Source organism: Vigna unguiculata, chromosome 2 (genome assembly GCF_037176805.1).
Source record: "Vigna unguiculata cultivar grain cowpea cultivar isolate G323 ecotype 2 chromosome 2, ASM3717680v1, whole genome shotgun sequence".
Lineage (NCBI taxonomy): Eukaryota > Viridiplantae > Streptophyta > Magnoliopsida > Fabales > Fabaceae > Vigna > Vigna unguiculata.
This window is the reverse complement of record NC_140793.1, coordinates 35984404-36002941: the sequence shown is the minus strand read 5'-3', so window position 1 is coordinate 36002941 and position 18538 is coordinate 35984404. Positions and strand designations below refer to the sequence as shown.

Genomic DNA, 18538 nt, shown 5'->3' with positions numbered 1-18538 from the left:
TTTTATCAAAATCATATTTGAAAGAATTAAAACATGATTTTTTAAATAATGTAAAAAACGTGTACGGTTAAAAATATTTTAGGAATTTAAGATTAGTTAAAAGTTACACACATCGAATAAAACAGATAATATAAACAATTTTTTCTGGTAAAAAATAAATTTTCAAGTATTTTTAAAATTATATTTTGTCAAATAGTGACTAATAATAAAGTGACTTGACAAGGTTAGACATTATTTTGTTCACATTGAACATATCTCTATTATTAAATATTATGAAGTCGGCACGTGCTTATTCTACATACCTTAAGAAGAAGAGGTCTAAAGAAGGGTCCAACACGACATTACGCCAAACTCTATCTCGTGACGTCGCTTGTTACTCTCCACGCGCTAAGCATCACACCCACTCATTCACGCGCACACTTCTGGCTCCAAGTAGTTGTGTGCATTCTCATCCCTCGGAGATGCGCGTGGGCTTCCAAAGAAAAAAACTGAGCAAAGTTAATCAAATTCACGTGTCACCGTATTCCCAACAAGTGGAAGACTCATTTCGAATACAAAAACATTGATAACGAGTTCAAATAAAATTTATTAACAAGTCAACAAAAATTAATTTTCTTAATAAAATTACGAAAATTGTGATAAAAATTTTATAAACGATACTTTCCCACAGGGATTTGATCATTTTTCATGATAACTAAGAAAGTAAAGTTATCATTTTTTCATTGATCATAGTGTATTTAATAAAAAAAAATCTTAATTGTATGAGTTATAAGAATTTCTATTGGTATCTACATGAAAAAATAATTAACATTTAAATTTTGACAATGTTTTCTTAATTATTCCACTTTTTATTTTTTTTATTTTTTAAATTAATTAGAAGATAACACTTTAACTTATAAAATAAATTGTCAAAATGTAATTATTAAGACATATATTTTGTTATATATATATATATATATACGGTGTTGTTAGTATTCCTTTGTCCCTCCAAGTTGGTTGACTTTAATTAAGTATATGCATTTGCTTTGCTTCTGCTCTTTGGTTTTACTTTGACCTTGGAAAATTTTGACTTTCGATGCTTCCACCGTCCTCTTACTACTGTGTTGCCTCTTTCAATCTCTCTGACTCTTAAATTCTTCAACCTTATATAAACCACACCATCTTCCATCTCTTCTCTCACAGATTCAACAACCTCAATAATACAGATACCATAATCTCAGTTATACCCAAATGAGTAAAAGTTCAGCGCTGCATGCAACCAGTCCAAGTAGGGACAACAAGTTTAAGGGTGTTCGCCGTCGCAAATGGGGCAAGTGGGTGTCGGAGATTCGAGTTCCGGGAACCCAGGAGCGGCTCTGGCTGGGGACCTACATCACGCCGGAGGCGGCGGCGGTTGCTCACGACGTCGCCGTGTACTGTCTCAGAAGGCCTTCTTCGTTGGAGAAACTGAACTTGCCAGAAACCTTGTGTTCTTACAGTGGTCAGCTGAGGGACATGTCTCCGAGGTCTGTTCAGAAGGTGGCTTCCGACGTTGGCATGGATGTTGACGCCAGAAACATTGCCGCCGGCGGAAGTTCAAGTGGGGTGGCACAAAATCAGGAGAGTGAGAAGAAAATGGAGGAGATTGGAGCAGGTGGTGATCATTGTGATGAGTTTTGGTGGGATGGTTTGGAGGGTGGTGATTCTGGGACATGGAAAGGAAATGGTGAAGATTGTACAGATAGGAATGGCTTGAACATTTCCATTGAAGACTATCTTTAGGTGCAGAAATGAAGCAGAAACTTTTCCCTAGCCGTCAGTAACGAAAGAGAAGACGAAGAAGAAATGTTCAAGTGGTCAAGGTTTGAGCTACAGTGATGGTTTTTGACTTTGATGTGAATAGTCTAGATAGTTAAACTCACAAATCAAAAGAAAAGTAATTTCTCTTAGCATTTCCTCGTGTTTACATCAGCTGATGTAATTTTAGCTTTCTTTTTGAAGCAAAGAAAAAAGAAACTAAAAAGGCCAGAAAAGGAAGGTTATCCACTCAAAAACCAAAGAAAAATGAAATTGGTCAACTGGACACTTTCACACACATTTGCATTTGTGCAAATTGCTATAATCCCTGGAAAACGCATCAAGACTTGAATGCGTTTACCTTTTGTTTTTTAACCACAGACACAGTTCAGCATTGCGGAAAATATTTCTTCATAAGAATGAATAATTACCATTCAGTGTCTCCTGTTACCAGTAATTTTTCAACCTATAAATTATATAAATTAAACTAAACAGGTGGAAATCACGTTTTGTGTAAAAGTTAAAAGTAATGGTTCAAACTGATTATGAAAAAGAGAAAACTGGTTATGTAAGTATTTAAGGAGTGAAGAGTTACCTTGATTAGTTGGCATTTTTGTCGAATAGCTGGTGGGCACACAAAAGTAGCAACCAACTGTAGACAACTACGGAGCACGGAGACAGAATCGCTACGCGTCATGTATGCACAGCGAAATCAAATACTCCCACTAAAAGTCAGAGTACGCTCATAATATTTTGGAATTTTGAAATCAGCAGATCAGCGGAAAAAACAATTCTCTAAATTTATACTTCAGTTTTGACCTTGTAAAAAAGCGAGTTAGCATCACCTGCACGAGTAAGCTTTTGCAAGTGAGGAACAGGACAATCGTAAAAGACTAAAAATTGATTGAGTTTTATATACATTTTTTAAAACAAAATACAAGTTCGTTTTATTAACTGCCAGCATTAATATTAATTTTTACAATAGTGAATTGATTGCAAGTATAAATTTTCTTTCTTTAATTCTATAATTTAAAAAAAAAATCTAAATTTAAAGTGGTCAATTATTGGTAACTAAAAATGAGAATCACTTCGAGCCCAGGCCATGTCTCACCTAGCGATGCAGAGCTTACAAGGGACGGGTCAGTTTCGAACTCCAATCTCATTGCTATATTCATAACTTCTAAAGTTTTTTTTTTTTTCCTTAAGAACAGAGATAGAAATAAGTGTTTTGTTCTTGTGCAAAAGGTAGATGTGATGTCATGCAATAAAAAAAAAATCGTCTAACTTACTCTATTATTGATAGAAAATGAATTTTAATAATCTTTATTTAAAAAGTTATTACAAACTACACAATAATAAGACAATAATCTCTTAATCACACCTACAGATAAAAACATAAATAAAAACACAATATACATTTAATATGTTAATATGGTTTAGTACCTTAAAACCTGTATTCTGACTGAGGAAAGATAGGTGGTTCATTGGACTTGTCATAAGTATCTTATCTTTGTTGCAGCATTGAACAACTGTACATAAATCACACAAATAGACAGATTTTATTTTATGTATAAATAAACATCACAACCTGAAAGAACAAGAATTAAGAGACATCACATTCAAGTTTCAGAATCATCATGCTTTATAAACGGCTAGTGTTCTTAGTCAAGCTTCCCAAGGCCCTTGCCTTCTCCCTCAGAACAAATTTCTGTGTTTTCCCAGTTGATGTCTTTGGCAGATCAGCAAACACCACAGTTCGAGGAGCCATATAATGAGGCAAACGATTCCGACAAAACTGGATTATCTCCTCTGCTGTAGCAGTGCAACCCTCCTTGAGTTTCACAAATGCACAAGGTGTCTCTCCCCAATACTCATCAGGTCTCCCAACAACAGCTGCTTCAAGAACTGCTGGATGACTGAAAATCACTCCTTCTAACTCAATTGTGCTAATATTTTCTCCCCCAGAGATGATGATATCCTTTGACCGATCCTTAAGTTCAATGTATCCATCAGGGTGCTTCACTCCCAAATCACCACTCCGAAACCATCCACCTTTAAATGCTTCTTGTGTTGCTTCCAAATCTTTCAGATAACCATTCATGATAGTGTTGCCTCTGAACATTACCTCACCGATTGTTTTTGCATCAGCTGGCACACTCTTCATTGTTTGGGGATCTTTAACATCTAGATCCTCCAATCCAACATGAGCCACTCCTTGTCGGGCTTTGAGTTTTGCTTGTGCAACTCGAGACAGATTGTTCCATTCTGGTTTCCACGTACAAATTGTCGATGGACCATAAGTTTCTGTCAAACCATAGGAATGAGTCACAACAAATCCTAGCTCTTCCATCCGAAAGATCACATCCGGCGGAGGGGGTGCAGCACCTGTCATCACTTCAACCTTCCCAGGAAGTGGCTTCCGCACTTCAGGTGGTGAATTGATTATCATGTTTAAAACTGTGGGTGCACCTGCCATGTGTGTAACCTTGTGCCTAAAAACATTGCCAAATATCCCTTCAGCAGTCACATTTCTTTGGCAGACATTTGTGCCACCTTGAACAGCAATTCCCCAAGGGAGGCACCAACCATTGCAATGAAACATGGGAACACACCACAGATACACCGGCATAGACTTCATCTCGTTGAGCAGAACAGTAGCCAGAGAATTAAGATAGGCACCTCTGTGACTATAGATCACACCCTTAGGTTTGGATGTAGTCCCAGAAGTGTAATTGAGTGAGATTGGATCCCATTCATCTTTTGGCCTCCTCACCTCGAATCCAAGGTCCCCTCTTTCTACAAGATCCTCGTATATCAAATTGTTGCTAGCATGGGGAGGTGATCGGTCACCACACTCCAAAATCAAGACCAATTGGGGAAGGTTAGTGGTGGTTTTTGAAAGAATTTGAAGTGCCCCTCGAGCAATATCGAGTAATTGATAATCAACGAAAATGAGTTTAGCCTCAGAATGTTTGAGCAACAGTGAAACCATTGCAGAATCGTGACGTGTATTTAGGGTGCAGAGAACAGCCCCTGACATGGGAACAGCAAAATGTAGTTCATACATAGCTGGAACATTAGGGGCCAATACAGCAACCTGATCAAGCTCAAAACAATCAAAATTAGTTCGATATGCAACACGATCCACTAAAAACAAACGAATCAAACCAAACATAACAAAAAATAAAAAAGTTTGACTTTTTATCCAATCGATGTAAACGGTGAAATTGAGGAAAATGGTTGGGAGCGAAAGAAACAAACCACATCGCGGGGAGCAAGACCAACACCGAGCTGAGAAATGGAAGAAGCGAGTTTGACGCAACGCTGGTGCGTCTGTTGCCACGTGTAGGTAACGTCACCGAAGACGACGGAAAGTCTGTGCCGGTAAACGACGGCGGCGCGTTCCAAGAAGGTGATCGGAGTGAGCGGAACATAGTTGGCAGAACAGCGGATACTTCCTTCCATCTCTCTCTTTCTTTTGGATTCGCTGATTGAAAGATCCATCTACCAGACTTATTTATGAGTCGTGACGTGATTCGAAGAGTAATATCACCATAACTCATTTTTTAGTTACAGTTCACTCTAAAGTACTATTGTTTTTCCAGTAATTATATAATTTAAATATATCTTTCGTTTCTTAATTTTCTATGAATTTTAAAATTAGTATATTTTAAATTTTTGAACTAATTCGATCATCGTTATTTTAATCAAATTTTATTAAATTTATTTTATGTTTGATATGTATTTTAGGATTGTATGTGAGTTGTTTATTATATTTGACATATTTTGTTTTAATGTTAAGTCAAATACGCGTCACTTATCAAATAAACTTAACAAAATTTGATTAAAATGATTAAATTTACATATTTCGAAAAATGAAAGACTAGATTGATTCAAAATTTTGAAATAAACTAATTATAAAATCTACTGAAAATTAAGGGACCAAAATCATATTTAACTCATTTAATTATTATTTAATTCTAAATAACTATATTACCATTTATTTTAAAATAATTATATCATATGATTTATTTTTAAAATATTATTCGTTTCTCATGTAATTAACACTCATTTGGAGGGATTGAAGTTATGATTAAAATGTGAAAGGGTTATAAAAAGGAGAGGTAGGAGGTGGAATGAATTTATTTTGATACTCACAAGATAAAAAGTACATTCATTTAATAACTCAATTTAATTATATTTGTTTTATTATACTTACCTTTTTCTTTCATTTATATTTTACGATCTATTATAATAATATAATATTGTGTGTTAGAATTTTAAGTTAGAAAGTAAAATAAATATAATTAAATAAATGTATTTTATTCGGTGAGCAACATCACCGCCTATAGAAAGAGTCATGTGTGGGATCAAGTAATCAAATAAATTGGAATAGGATAAGGTAGTTGCTTTTGTTTTTCTTATCTTTTCTCAAATTTTTATGCACGTCCAACACCATGGTTCTTTCCTCTATGCGGCAATACGACAAAAGTTATTAAGAAATAGGATCATACAAATTAAACAAAAGTTAAATATATTTTATTCTTTAAGTTTTGTTATGAAATTAAATTCTTTTAAATTTTCCTGCACTTTGATCCTTAAATATTAAAAATATATACATATGATTATTTTAATCAACCAATTTAGCCTCAGTATAAATAAATACATAAATATATACATTTTATTTATAGTTTACTAATTTTTAAATATTGTCTTTTAAAAACTTTTACAACATGAAGAGGAATATAAAAACACAACTATAAAAATACAAACAACTACTATTCATGAAATGCTATATCAATATTGTTCACTACTCTCATGCAACCTTATCTACTTATGTTAACACATGATCAGTGATAGAATTTGAAAGAAAAAAAATTGTCAATGTCAAATTAATTTTTTTATATATAAATTATTATTTTTAGTTAAAAAAATTATTATACGAAATAAATGTAGTCCAAGACACATCAATCAAATTTTCCTGTATGGAACAAAACAACAAAATATTTATATCTCACAATTTAGAATTATATTAGGTTTAATTATGTCATTTTGGAGTCAAAATCTTAAAATGTTATCTAAATTTTTAAAATCTTAAATTGGTCATCTTTTTTTGTTAAAATGCCTCACGTTTGCCCTTTCTCTTAAGTCAAGGTTGACGCCGTTACAGAGGGAGTATCACGTGTCAGTTCCTCGATTTTTTGAATTTTTTTAAAAAAATCAAAAAAATTACCACATGTCAAGCTGTCATCGTGCCATGTGGCAGTGACATAATGATGTGACAGTAACAGTGACACGTGTTAGTATTATGCCAGGTGTCATTTTCTTAGTCTCAATTTGGTCCCTTTATTTTAATTTGTCTCAATTTAGTCCCAATTTTTGTAAAAATTAACAATTTTGTCCCTCTCCAAATTGAAATCAAATTTAATTTCTATATAAATGTACACAAATATTTCCATCAAAATTGATATTTCAAGTAAATATTTTTAACCAACTTAAGTTCATTTAATTAATATTTTACATTGAACTTTATTTTAAATTGTTTTAAAGTTGTTAATAAAAAATAATGTTAATAGAAAAAAAATCATAAATTAACTAGTTCATGTAACAATAAAACACATATAAATTTAAAATTTGAAAACAATTTTAAGTAAGTTGAATGTGAAACACAATTTTAAATAAACTTAGCTATGTTACAAATATATAATAAAAACATCAATTTGAATAAAAATATCAAATTTCATAAAAATATTTGTATAACATTTATATAAAATTAATTTTTGTTTCAATTTGGAGAGGGACAAAATTGTTCATTTTTACAAAAATTGGGACTAAATTGAAACAAATTAAAATAAAGGGATCAAATTGAGACTAAAAGAATGACACCTGGCATAATACTTACATGTGTCATTGTCACTACCACATCACTTTGTCACAACCACGTGGCACGATGACAGCTTGACACGTGTCAATTTTTTTGATTTTTTTTAAAATTAAAAAAAATTTAAAATTAAAAAAAAATTATAACAAAAATTCAAAAAGTCGAAGAACTGACAGTGACACTCTCTCTAACGGCGTCGACCTTGACTTAACAGAAAGGGCAAACGTGAGACATTTTAACAAAAAAGAATCAATTAGAGACTTTTAAAAATTTGGGTATCATTTTGAGATTGACTCCAAAATGGAGACCAAAGACATAATTAAACCATTATATTAATTTGGGAAAAAATATGATCAAGGTCCATACTAATTTCATACAAAAATTTTTAAAATCATAATTATAATTTATACTAATTTGAAAAGAAAAACTTAAATTTATAGAAACATCGTAATAGGAGAATTATAAATGTAACAAACACCATAAATCATAATACGATATTGATCTTGATTCAGGAGACATCATTCTTCAACTTATTTGTTTTTTGATCTTTGTTTCACAGTCTATTTTTTTTATCCTTTTGTATATTTTAAAACTTTCTTGATAAGTTAACGTGAAAGAACTTTATAACCAAAGACAAAATCCTGATTACTTTTATTAATAAATATCTATAAATGTTTTTATTTAATTTTTAAATAATAAAAGTATAAATAAAATGATTTGAGGATGATTTTTTTAACTTAAATATAAAAATGATATATAACTATTTTATATATATATATATATAACAAAAATTCAAAAAGTCGAAGAACTGACAGTGACACTCTCTCTAACGGCGTCGACCTTGACTTAACAGAAAGGGCAAACGTGAGACATTTTAACAAAAAAGAATCAATTAGAGACTTTTAAAAATTTGGGTATCATTTTGAGATTGACTCCAAAATGGAGACCAAAGACATAATTAAACCATTATATTAATTTGGGAAAAAATATGATCAAGGTCCATACTAATTTCATACAAAAATTTTTAAAATCATAATTATAATTTATACTAATTTGAAAAGAAAAACTTAAATTTATAGAAACATCGTAATAGGAGAATTATAAATGTAACAAATACCATAAATCATAATACGATATTGATCTTGATTCAGGAGACATCATTCTTCAACTTATTTGTTTTTTGATCTTTGTTTCACAGTCTATTTTTTTTATCCTTTTGTATATTTTAAAACTTTCTTGATAAGTTAACGTGAAAGAACTTTATAACCAAAGACAAAATCCTGATTACTTTTATTAATAAATATCTATAAATGTTTTTATTTAATTTTTAAATAATAAAAGTATAAATAAAATGATTTGAGGATGATTTTTTTAACTTAAATATAAAAATGATATATAACTATTATATATAAGATTGAAAAATCATCTCAAACCTCTCTTTTTCTTTTCTATTGCAATTTTTGGATTATTATATAACGATTTTTCAATTTTCAATTTTGCATAATTTTCCATTTATAGAAATAGATAGACTAGAAATAGAAACGACATCTCTTATCTCAATAACACCAAAGATAGGGATATTAAATGAATGGAATTAGTTTATGGATGTAATATAATGAAATAGAGCCAGTTTGAGGTTCCCTATGAAATGAGGCATGGAAGGGAGCCGCTGTGAAGAAATTTGACGAGTTACGAAGGAAACTTCGAGTTCCTATTGGTCATGGGTTGAGAACGGGAATTGAACTCTATGAGATCGAATTTCCCGTTGTTCCTCAGTAGCTCAGTGGTATATAATAGTTATATATCATTTTTATATTTAAGTTAAAAAAATCATCCTCAAATCATTTTATTTATACTTTTATTATTTAAAAATTAAATAAAAACATTTATAGATACCCAAATAATTGGGAATCATGACTACCCTATATCGTGTCTAAGTTCTTGATTGCATATCAATTCAGATAAAAAAACACAAATCAAACTATGGTTAAATTTGTTTAAACTTGAAAATAATTATAATAATAAAAAACAATGAAATTATTATTATTTTGATTATTAAAGTAAATTTAAATAATTTCTACAATTTTAATGTCTGTAATGTTTACATTTTTAGATAATTTGTTTATAATAATAAATATTTTAATTTAAAAATAAATATATTTAAGAAAAAAAGTTAAATTAGAAAATAGTTAAATTTTTTAAAAAAGTTACTTAAAAAAAGAAAATTAATAAAAAAATTAATTTAAAAAACATTTAAAGAATAAAATTAAAAACAAAATATAAAATTCTCTTTCTTGTGGAATATTAACAAGTAGTACAGACATGTTATCTTGAAATGACCTAACAATCAAAAACAGAAACAGAAACAGAAACATAAATATATTTAAACCTTAGATGATACTTAGATGATATGTTATTAACGTTAATTGGATGTTTAAGTTGGTTTAAGAGTGTATGTGAAAAGAATGGAGAGATTCCAGCAAGGTTGAACGTGGAAGGCTGGGTGATTCGCATTTCTCGCACACAACCCGAAACTCTCTCGTCTCTGTTTTCATCCCTCCAACCATTTTTCCCATTATCAAATAAACTCTTTTTTCTTTTTTCAATTTTCCCTTAATGTCCTTCACTCCCTTCAACCCCCAGCTTTTCCTCTGTACACAACATAACAACAATTAAAAACATTTTCTTTTTCTTTCCATTTCAAGAAAAAGCCAAGAAAATTGTCCTGCATTGTTGTTGTTGTTATTGTTGTTGTGCCCTGTTTCCGTTGCAGCAAATTCTCCACATGGTTTTAGCCTTTTCACCCCTCAAAGGTCAAGGAATTTGAGCTCGTTTCCTTCATTCCTATTCATCCACCTCCTTTTTGATTCAATTATCAACCCTCTGACTGGGGAATCCCTTCTTTCGTTGTTCTTCCGTGTTTATACATTCCTTTATTCATTTCCAGCGCTTGATTTTCAAAATATCAAGCCATTTGAGTCCTTGTTAAGATTGCACAATCTGGGAGAGGTGTAAAGCATTGAATTTTGAAATGCACTGCAAAATTTCTAACATCCATTCTGTATGAATTCTTGTTACGTGTGATGTAAGTTGATAGACACATTGCAACATTGATTTTGTTGGTGGATTTTCCACTGGCATGATCGTCTTTGTAGTGGGGTGGGAGCTTCTGGGTTCCCAAGAAAATACCCAGTTGCTCAACAAGTTTCACGAAAAGGTAGTGATCTATTGATTGATCGGAGAAACAAAGCAACACCCCTTTTGTAAGAATATGGGGTGCATCTGCTCAAAAGACTCCTCAAACAAAGACAGAGTTGATGAGTACGAGAAAGAAAAAGAAAAAGAAAAAGAATCGAACAAGTCTTCGGTGCAACTTGTTGCTCCTTCTGTCTCAACTGCAGAGTCAGACAGTGCAAGAGGCAAGGATGGTTCGGTTCCCCGAATTGTTGACTCATCATCACAAGCAATTAAAGGGTCTGTCATAGTGGCGACAGAGGATAAAAGCAACCACTCAGATGCCACAAAAAGCCAGCTCCAGCGGCGCGTGACAGTGACGTGTGGTGTAGATGACAAAATGCCGATGATGAGCAGAATACTTAGCGTGCAGCATATTGCAGGAGAACAAGTTGATTTCGGGTGGCCAATTTGGTTATCTTCTGTGGCAGCAGAAGCCATCAAAGGGTGGGTGCCTCGACGGGCAGACTCTTTTGAAAAATTAGGCCAAGTTAGTTTCAAATATCACTTCTTCATGGCACCCCTTTTCTTTGAAAATGTTTCAACCAGTTTACATGCTAGTGAATGCTGTGTGTGCAGGTTGGACAAGGGGCTTATAGCAGTGTGCATAAAGCTCGTGATCTTGAGACTGGTAAAGTTGTGGCTTTGAAGAAGGTTCGGTTTTCAAGTGCAGAGGTGGAAAGTGTAAGGTTCATGGCAAGAGAAATCTATATTATGCGTCAACTTGACCATCCTAATGTCATGAAGCTCGAGGGTCTTGTCACTTCAAGAACGTCTACCAGTTTGTACCTTGTTTTTGAGTACATGGAACATGACCTCGCTGGGCTAGCAACTGCACATGGCTCGAAGTTGACTGAACCACAGGTACATGCCCTGCATGTTGAGACTTAAAAGTACTTAACAAATTTCTAAGGAGTTAATGATGATTACCTCTATAGAAAAATGAGTGGTGGGTTTTTACCTGTATGTTATTCAATTATCTTCTTGTTGGCTTTGCAGATAAAATGTTTTATGCAGCAACTGCTACGTGGGCTTGAACATTGCCACAGTCGTGGTGTGCTGCACCGTGACATCAAGGGTTCGAATCTTCTTGTTGACAACAATGGAAATCTTAAAATAGGAGATTTTGGTCTTGCAACAATATATGATCCTAAAAAAAAGCAGCCATTGACTAGCCGTGTTGTGACTCTGTGGTATAGGGCACCTGAGCTTTTGCTGGGTGCTACAGAGTATGGAGAAGCAATTGACATGTGGAGTGTTGGTTGCATTCTAGCCGAATTGCTAGCGGGGAAGCCAATCATGCCTGGAAGAACAGAGGTCAGTTTCATGAACCAATCTTCATAATTAGCTCTTGTACTGAAAAATGGTGTAGTTTTTCTAAATTCTGTCTACTTCTGTCATTTGATTTAACATTGTCTGCTTATTTCTACTGTGTTTTAGTTTATATGTTCAAGTCAAATCTGAGTGTAAAAACTGTACTGATTACACTCTAGAAATATCCCAAACCAAGTAAACAGAAGAGCATAATAAGCATGGAATTTCTATTACTACTAAGCACAGACAAAGAGTTGCAATTTAACTTTGAGAGTGATTTAATTTATGCAGGTGGAACAAATGCACAAAATTTTTAAACTTTGTGGTTCGCCATCTGAAGACTATTGGCAGAGAACAAAGTTTCCTCATGCAACAAGTTTTAAGCCACAACAACCTTACAACCGCCAAATTTCAGAAACATTTAAAAATTTTTCTTCCCCGGCATTGGCTCTTGTTGATAAGCTCCTGACAATAGAACCAGAGGGTCGAGGATCAGCAACTTCCGCACTCGAGAGTGAGGTAATGCTGTGAACCCCTTTATTCTTTTTTTCAAATATACTTTACATGGAAATTAATTCTGTTTTTATGCTGTTATATAAGTACTTTTAGTGCTTTATTAAATGAAAACATGTGACAGCTATTAAAAGTTTTGAATTTTACTTATGTTCTATTTACGACCACTGTTTTGGATATCCTACTTACCATATTATATTCATGTTGCACCTTTGCTAGTTCTTCACAACAAACCCCTTACCTTGTGATCCCTCAAGTTTACCAAAGTTTTCACCAAGCAAGGAGTTTGATTCCAGGCGTCGACAAAAGGAAGCTACAAGGTATAATAAGTTTTATTTCCCTACAAAGTAACATAGACATATGATAACAGTGGCCAAACTCTGTGATGGAGATACATGTTATAGTGGAGCCAAGACTGTGTTAAAACATTTGCATCCCATTAAAGATTACATTGAACGTTTTGTTGGTACCGTTTAATGGTGTGATTAAAAGTGCCATATCCAAATTCATAGAACTTCACCTTTATTTTCAATCAGGAAAAACCAGGAAGCTGTTAAAGGACGTGCACCAGCATCTGTTTTAAGAGGAGCAAGAGATACCAAGGCACTGGGTTCACCACATTATAACGCTCAGGGAAATATATCAGTGCTGGTATGTTTATGCTTCTAAACATATATTTCCATGGTGATTGATTATTATCGACAACTTTATTCGATTCTGACGGCCATGAACACTTCAACATTGGCAGAGGAAACCAAATAGCATAATGTGCCGTCAAAAATATCCGTGCCAGGAGAATAGGGAGGGCAAGGAGAACGGTGAAGGAGGCAGAGTAAGTGTACACGGTGGCTTCACGCATGCTGCTACAATGACACGCGGCAGTGTAGCAGGATCATCCATATTCTGTAAGAGAGTAGAACCATCTTTGAAGAATCAGAGGTCTCATTTGAATCCTGCAACAGCAGATTTATGTACCTCTGTCGTCAAAAAGGAACCAGACTCGTCTGCTCTTGAATCCACCATGGTAAACAACAATCTTGCTTCTCTTTATTACCTCATTTCTGGTTTGCAACCTTGTCAGTAGTCACAGAACCTACCATACAACAACCTTAAGATTTAAGGTTAGAGAGTACTGTGAATGTTAAAAACCAAGTTAGGAAAGAAGATCACACAAAAAGTAGTGAACTTTTCTATAGAGACTGATCATTGATAAAGGTTGTGAATATTTCATACCCCATAACACAGCTATTAAAAGAAAGTAAAATTGACATAGGCACATAACACAAGAGTTTTTTATATACCTGTTGTGGTGTGATTTCAGGGTCATATGCCAAAGAAAAATAGGATACACTGCTCTGGACCATTGGTGCCTCCGGGTGGGAACCTCGATGACATGCTTCGAGAGCATGAGAAATTAATGCAAGATGTTTTCCGTAGCGTCAAAAAGGCCAATCCGTAAAACCATCCATTCTACTCAAAAGGGACTGCAATGTAAAATCTTTAAGGAAAAGAGACTGGGTTGTTTCTAGGACAATAAGCCAAACATGTACCATGCATTCTTAACCATGCATTCTTAACGATGCATTATTGATGATGCAAAGGTATATAATTTACACACGCAGGTCCATCGCGTCTTCAGCGCAACCAATGATTTAACCAATGAAATGGCTTACATAGAAAGAACACACAAAAATAATCTATAACAACATAAACAAACTTAAACTCTATTAATAAGCACGTTACACAGTGTCACTTCTTTGCACAACTCGAAACTTATTATACTTTTTCTATTTTTAATATAAATGAATTCCTGATTTTGGTGAAAACTGTGCAATAGTTTCTTGGACATTTTTTTTTCTTTTTAGTTTTAAGTGTCACAGATCGGCGACTGAATTAAAATAGCTTTCTACCAATTTTAAGCTTTTACAAGGTGAGGTTTTAAAATAATTTATTATAAATTTTGTACAACGATAATACGACTCTTTTTTATTCACATATTTTATTTTCTATAATAACTTAGTGTAAATTATTAATTAATAAACTATTATTTTTTATTTAAAAAAATTAATGAGCACGTCAAAAAATAAATTATAAAAGTCAAAATATAGAAAAAAAAAATAGGAATGTATAATCTTTCATAAACTTTACTCACTTTATTTTATTTTGAAAGTATTAATTATGTTGACATTACATTCCGATAAAATAATTAAAAAAAAAAACACTCCTTTGTATTGATGAAAACTAAATTATAACACAACTTTATATTTAAATTATATATATATATATATATATATATATATAAACTTGTGTATGGTAGCATAATTCCTATGCATTGTATATTTTCTTTTTAAACTTGGGTAAATTAAATAATATTTAGAATTTGAAACGACTAATTCAAATAAATAAGTGGAAAATATAAGTAAAAGAAGTTCATATAATTTAGCCTACTTTGAAATAGTTTTACACTATAAAATAGTTTGATTTTAATTTCCACTCAGAGTGAGTGATAGTGTTGTTAGTGTGAAGTAATAAGAATAGGTTTGCCCTAAAACCCAAATATTGGGAAGCAGAAGCAGAGGTAGCGGAGATGGAGCAGAGGCTAGCAAACAGCTGGCGAATGCCTCTCAACGACAACAAATTCATCGAAGCGGCGCTCCTGTCGGACCTCCGTGTCGACGGCCGCCGCCCCTCCGACCACCGCAAGCTCACCATCAAGTTGGCCAAGCAAGACGGCTCGGCGGAGGTCCATTTGGGCCACACCCACGTCGTCACCTTCGTCACGGCCCAACTCGTTAGGCCCTACAAAGACAGGCCCAACGAGGGCTCCCTCTCCATCTTCACCGAGTTCTCTCCCATGGCCGACCCCTCCTTCGAACCGGGCCGCCCGGCCGAGTCAGCCGTCGAGCTGGGCCGCGTCGTCGACCGCGGCCTGCGCGAAAGCCGTGCCATCGACACTGAATCGCTCTGCGTACTCTCCGGAAAACTCGTATGGGCCATTCGCGTCGATATCCACATTCTCGACAATGCCGGAAATCTCGTTGACGCTGCCAATATCGCGGCGCTGGCTGCACTGCTGACGTTCCGACGGCCGGAATGCTCGCTGGCCGGGGAAGACGGCCAGGAAGTGGTGGTGCATCCTCCCGAAGAGCGCGATCCGATACCGTTGAGTATACATCACCTCCCGATTGCCGTTACGTTTGGATTTTTCAGCACTGAAAATCTCCTTGTACGGATTCCTTTTTCTCTTTTTTTTTTGTCTGATTTTGGTTTTGGAGGTTTTAGTTAGGGTTTAGGGTTTATGTGTGTAGGTGATAGATCCGACGAATGAAGAAGAGTGTGTGATGACAGGACGCATGACTGCGACGCTTAATTCAAACGGCGACGTTTGTGCTATTCAGAAGGCTGGTGGAGAGGGTGTCTCTCAGAGATTTATCATGCATTGCTTGAAACTTGCTCATGCTAAAGCTATTGATATTACAACTAAGATTAAGGATGCTGTGAGTTCTCTTTTTCTTGCGTGCAACATTGCTACACTTGTTTAAGTGTCATATCAATTGTGTAGTTTATGCTGTTTGGTAAATTGCTTGTTGTTGCGTGTTCTGATTAGGTTGAAGTACACAACAATGAAAGGGCGTTGCGGAAGATTAAGCGGCACCCTGCGTCTGTTGCTATGGATGTAGGTGATGCTCCATCTGGAATAGGTGAAAAACAAAATCAATTACTTGGTGATGAGGATGGTACCGGTTTGGACAAATTGAAGCTGAAAGAAGAGGAAAATTCTATGGAATGTGAAGCCACGCCATCAGGACAAGAACATAGTAAGGATGGAGGCTCCAAGAATTTCAGTGGTGGACCTTCAAGTTGGTATGATATCAGCTAGTCCAAGAACTAATAGTTTTCCTTTTATTGATTTTTAGATTTGAAATTTTTGTATAGTCTACTTGGTACTGATCAATACAAAAGAAAATGAAACTTGTGATCACTATTACAACTTACAAAGTAAGGTGTCAAATTCAAGAGTTTATGTTTCATGGATTCCACTAGACTAAACTAGTAAGAGTCTATCATATACAGAAACCAATGTTAAAACGTTGTTTCAATGATATATATATATATATATATATATATATATATATTACTCTTTTGGCAAAAATAATTCAACCCTATGATAAAGCAAAGTAGCAAACCACGAGGATGAAGTTTGATATTCACTGCTCATAAGATCAAAGTACATAAATGGTTCATAAATAAATTTATTAAAACATAAAAAAGAATTAATTTCTTTGAAATATTTAAGTCTTGGTACAATATCATTTGGGGTCAATGAGGCAATAGTTATATTTTATTTCAAACTTACTGATTCAGAGTTGCACGAATTTTAAAGACTTCTCTCCTTAGAATAATAAACTTATTAATTTTATATTCTTCCATTTTGAATTTTGTCTATGTTAAGGAGATAATAAGTATATTTGTTCTTTGAAATTTAATTAAAATGCATTTTATATCTTTCCACCACTGTTCCTTCATTTTCCTCAGGGATCCCTACTCAGAGTCTGTAGATCCAGATCTTCTAAAAGCTTCTCTAGCTTCACGGGGTAATAACTGCTCTTTCATCTTCAATTATGAAATTAGCTGTTATGTGGCTTATGATGGAATCGGTGGCTTTTTTCTGTTGTATTCATCATTCTCTTTTTTCTGTTTCTTCTATTCATTTTTTTATTAGGATTCATTATAATTTCATATTATAAGTTGGTATCTATCAATTTATCAACGTATATGTGTTCTAATGGTGTCTCCACTTATTAGAATAGCTTTATAATATGCAGGACCATCAGTAGCTCCTAGTAAACCAAAGGATTCAAGCCGTGAGACTAAGCCCCAGGAACCACCACAGGAAATTAAGACAGATTTTTCTCCAATTGACAAGTCTCTAACTGGTGGACAGAGTAACGAAGGTAAGACTCTGAAGGATGCCGTCAAGCCCAAACATAAGAGGAAAAAAAAAGTATCATCCAATAACGAATTAAATTAGTTAATGAGTTTTTGACTTATCGCCGTTCTTCTTCTAAGCATGTGTTTGTATACCAGTTGAAATTGAGAATTGAGTTCCAATGTTCCCAATTTTGGTAGAAGCAAGGGTTTCATGTTCTGGGGAAAATGTCTGTTTAGTATTACAAATAGGAACATGCACATGCATATGCATGCACATGAAGTTGCCTGAACTTTACAGCCTGTACTTCATTTTTGTTACTTCTTGTAGGTGATAGATCTAGGACGTTGTAAACATTAGATGGACAATGGAATCTCAATTATTTTTCCGTGATAGAAATTCCTAATACTGAGATAATAATATATGGGTTTTGTAACATTTTGGCACTTGAAATTCCATTCTTTGCTCTCTTTTGTGCATGCATGATAGTTTGTTATTTCCTTCTAGTTTCTGAAATCATGTTTAAGTGTTAGATTGTTTAATTATGAGAATTATGAGTTTTCATTCCATTTCCATGTTGAATTATGAGATTTTTATAGTGCAAAATGCAATTATGTTTACGTGACTTTGAGATAGAAGATGGGCAAAATGGTTTACAAAATATTCGGCCCAGCTTTGCTGAATAAAATTGGGCTACATGTAGGGGTGTACGAGTAAACTGAATGGAAATAAATTAGAACATTTTTTTAATGCATATAGTATTTTTCTATCCAGATTAATTTGATTATGGACTAATTCAAAATTTAGAACAAATTCTGCAGTGGTTGAAGATCAAACTTTTTAAAAAACATGGTATTTTTGTATTCAGTTTAGTTGATTATAGTCTAATT

The 18538-nt window shown here is 33.8% G+C and overlaps 4 protein-coding genes and 1 long non-coding RNA gene across 7 annotated transcripts; 3 read left to right on the top strand and 2 right to left on the bottom strand.

Moving 5' to 3' along the window:
- Window positions 1–231: 231 nt before the first annotated feature.
- AAE1 (acyl activating enzyme 1) lies at window positions 232–5305 on the bottom strand. 3 transcript variants are annotated; one of them, XR_014986065.1, is made up of 5 exons: window positions 5038–5305; window positions 3394–4873; window positions 3220–3305; window positions 2372–2621; window positions 232–472 (listed from the first exon to the last, which is right to left on the bottom strand). XR_014986065.1 is itself a non-coding variant. In XM_028059149.2 (3 exons), exons 1-2 carry the CDS (start codon window positions 5278–5280, stop codon window positions 3419–3421), a joined length of 1698 nt encoding a protein of 565 aa, XP_027914950.1. In that variant the 5' UTR covers window positions 5281–5305; the 3' UTR covers window positions 3165–3305; window positions 3394–3418. The 3 variants fall into 3 exon arrangements, 2 of the variants coding, with proteins under 2 accessions (XP_027914950.1, XP_085524526.1); XM_028059149.2 differs by lacking the exons at window positions 232–472; window positions 2372–2621 and having other exon boundaries at window positions 3165–3305; XM_085668400.1 differs by lacking the exons at window positions 232–472; window positions 2372–2621 and having other exon boundaries at window positions 3267–4873.
- On the top strand, window positions 1037–2074 carry LOC114174319 (ethylene-responsive transcription factor ERF020-like). Its single transcript, XM_028059151.2, has one exon. The coding sequence runs from the start codon at window positions 1231–1233 to the stop codon at window positions 1759–1761; it is 531 nt and encodes a 176-aa protein (XP_027914952.1). The 5' UTR covers window positions 1037–1230; the 3' UTR covers window positions 1762–2074.
- A 4919-nt stretch (window positions 5306–10224) lies between the features above and the next one.
- Window positions 10225–14494, top strand: LOC114174202 (putative serine/threonine-protein kinase At1g54610). Its single transcript, XM_028058993.2, has 8 exons — window positions 10225–11381; window positions 11471–11755; window positions 11891–12208; window positions 12497–12724; window positions 12938–13038; window positions 13255–13369; window positions 13467–13742; window positions 14040–14494. Exons 1-8 carry the CDS (start codon window positions 10929–10931, stop codon window positions 14175–14177), a joined length of 1914 nt encoding a protein of 637 aa, XP_027914794.1. The 5' UTR covers window positions 10225–10928; the 3' UTR covers window positions 14178–14494.
- On the bottom strand, window positions 13224–14148 carry LOC146888533 (uncharacterized). Its single transcript, XR_014986034.1, has 2 exons — window positions 14020–14148; window positions 13224–13826 (listed from the first exon to the last, which is right to left on the bottom strand). It is a non-coding gene; the product is annotated as an uncharacterized LOC146888533 (long non-coding RNA).
- Window positions 14495–15218: 724 nt separating the features above from the next.
- On the top strand, window positions 15219–18101 carry LOC114166703 (exosome complex component RRP45A-like). Its single transcript, XM_028051477.2, has 5 exons — window positions 15219–15944; window positions 16027–16215; window positions 16326–16582; window positions 17255–17313; window positions 17545–18101. The coding sequence occupies exons 1-5, from the start codon at window positions 15306–15308 to the stop codon at window positions 17748–17750; spliced, it is 1350 nt and encodes a 449-aa protein (XP_027907278.1). The 5' UTR covers window positions 15219–15305; the 3' UTR covers window positions 17751–18101.
- Window positions 18102–18538: the final 437 nt, after the last annotated feature.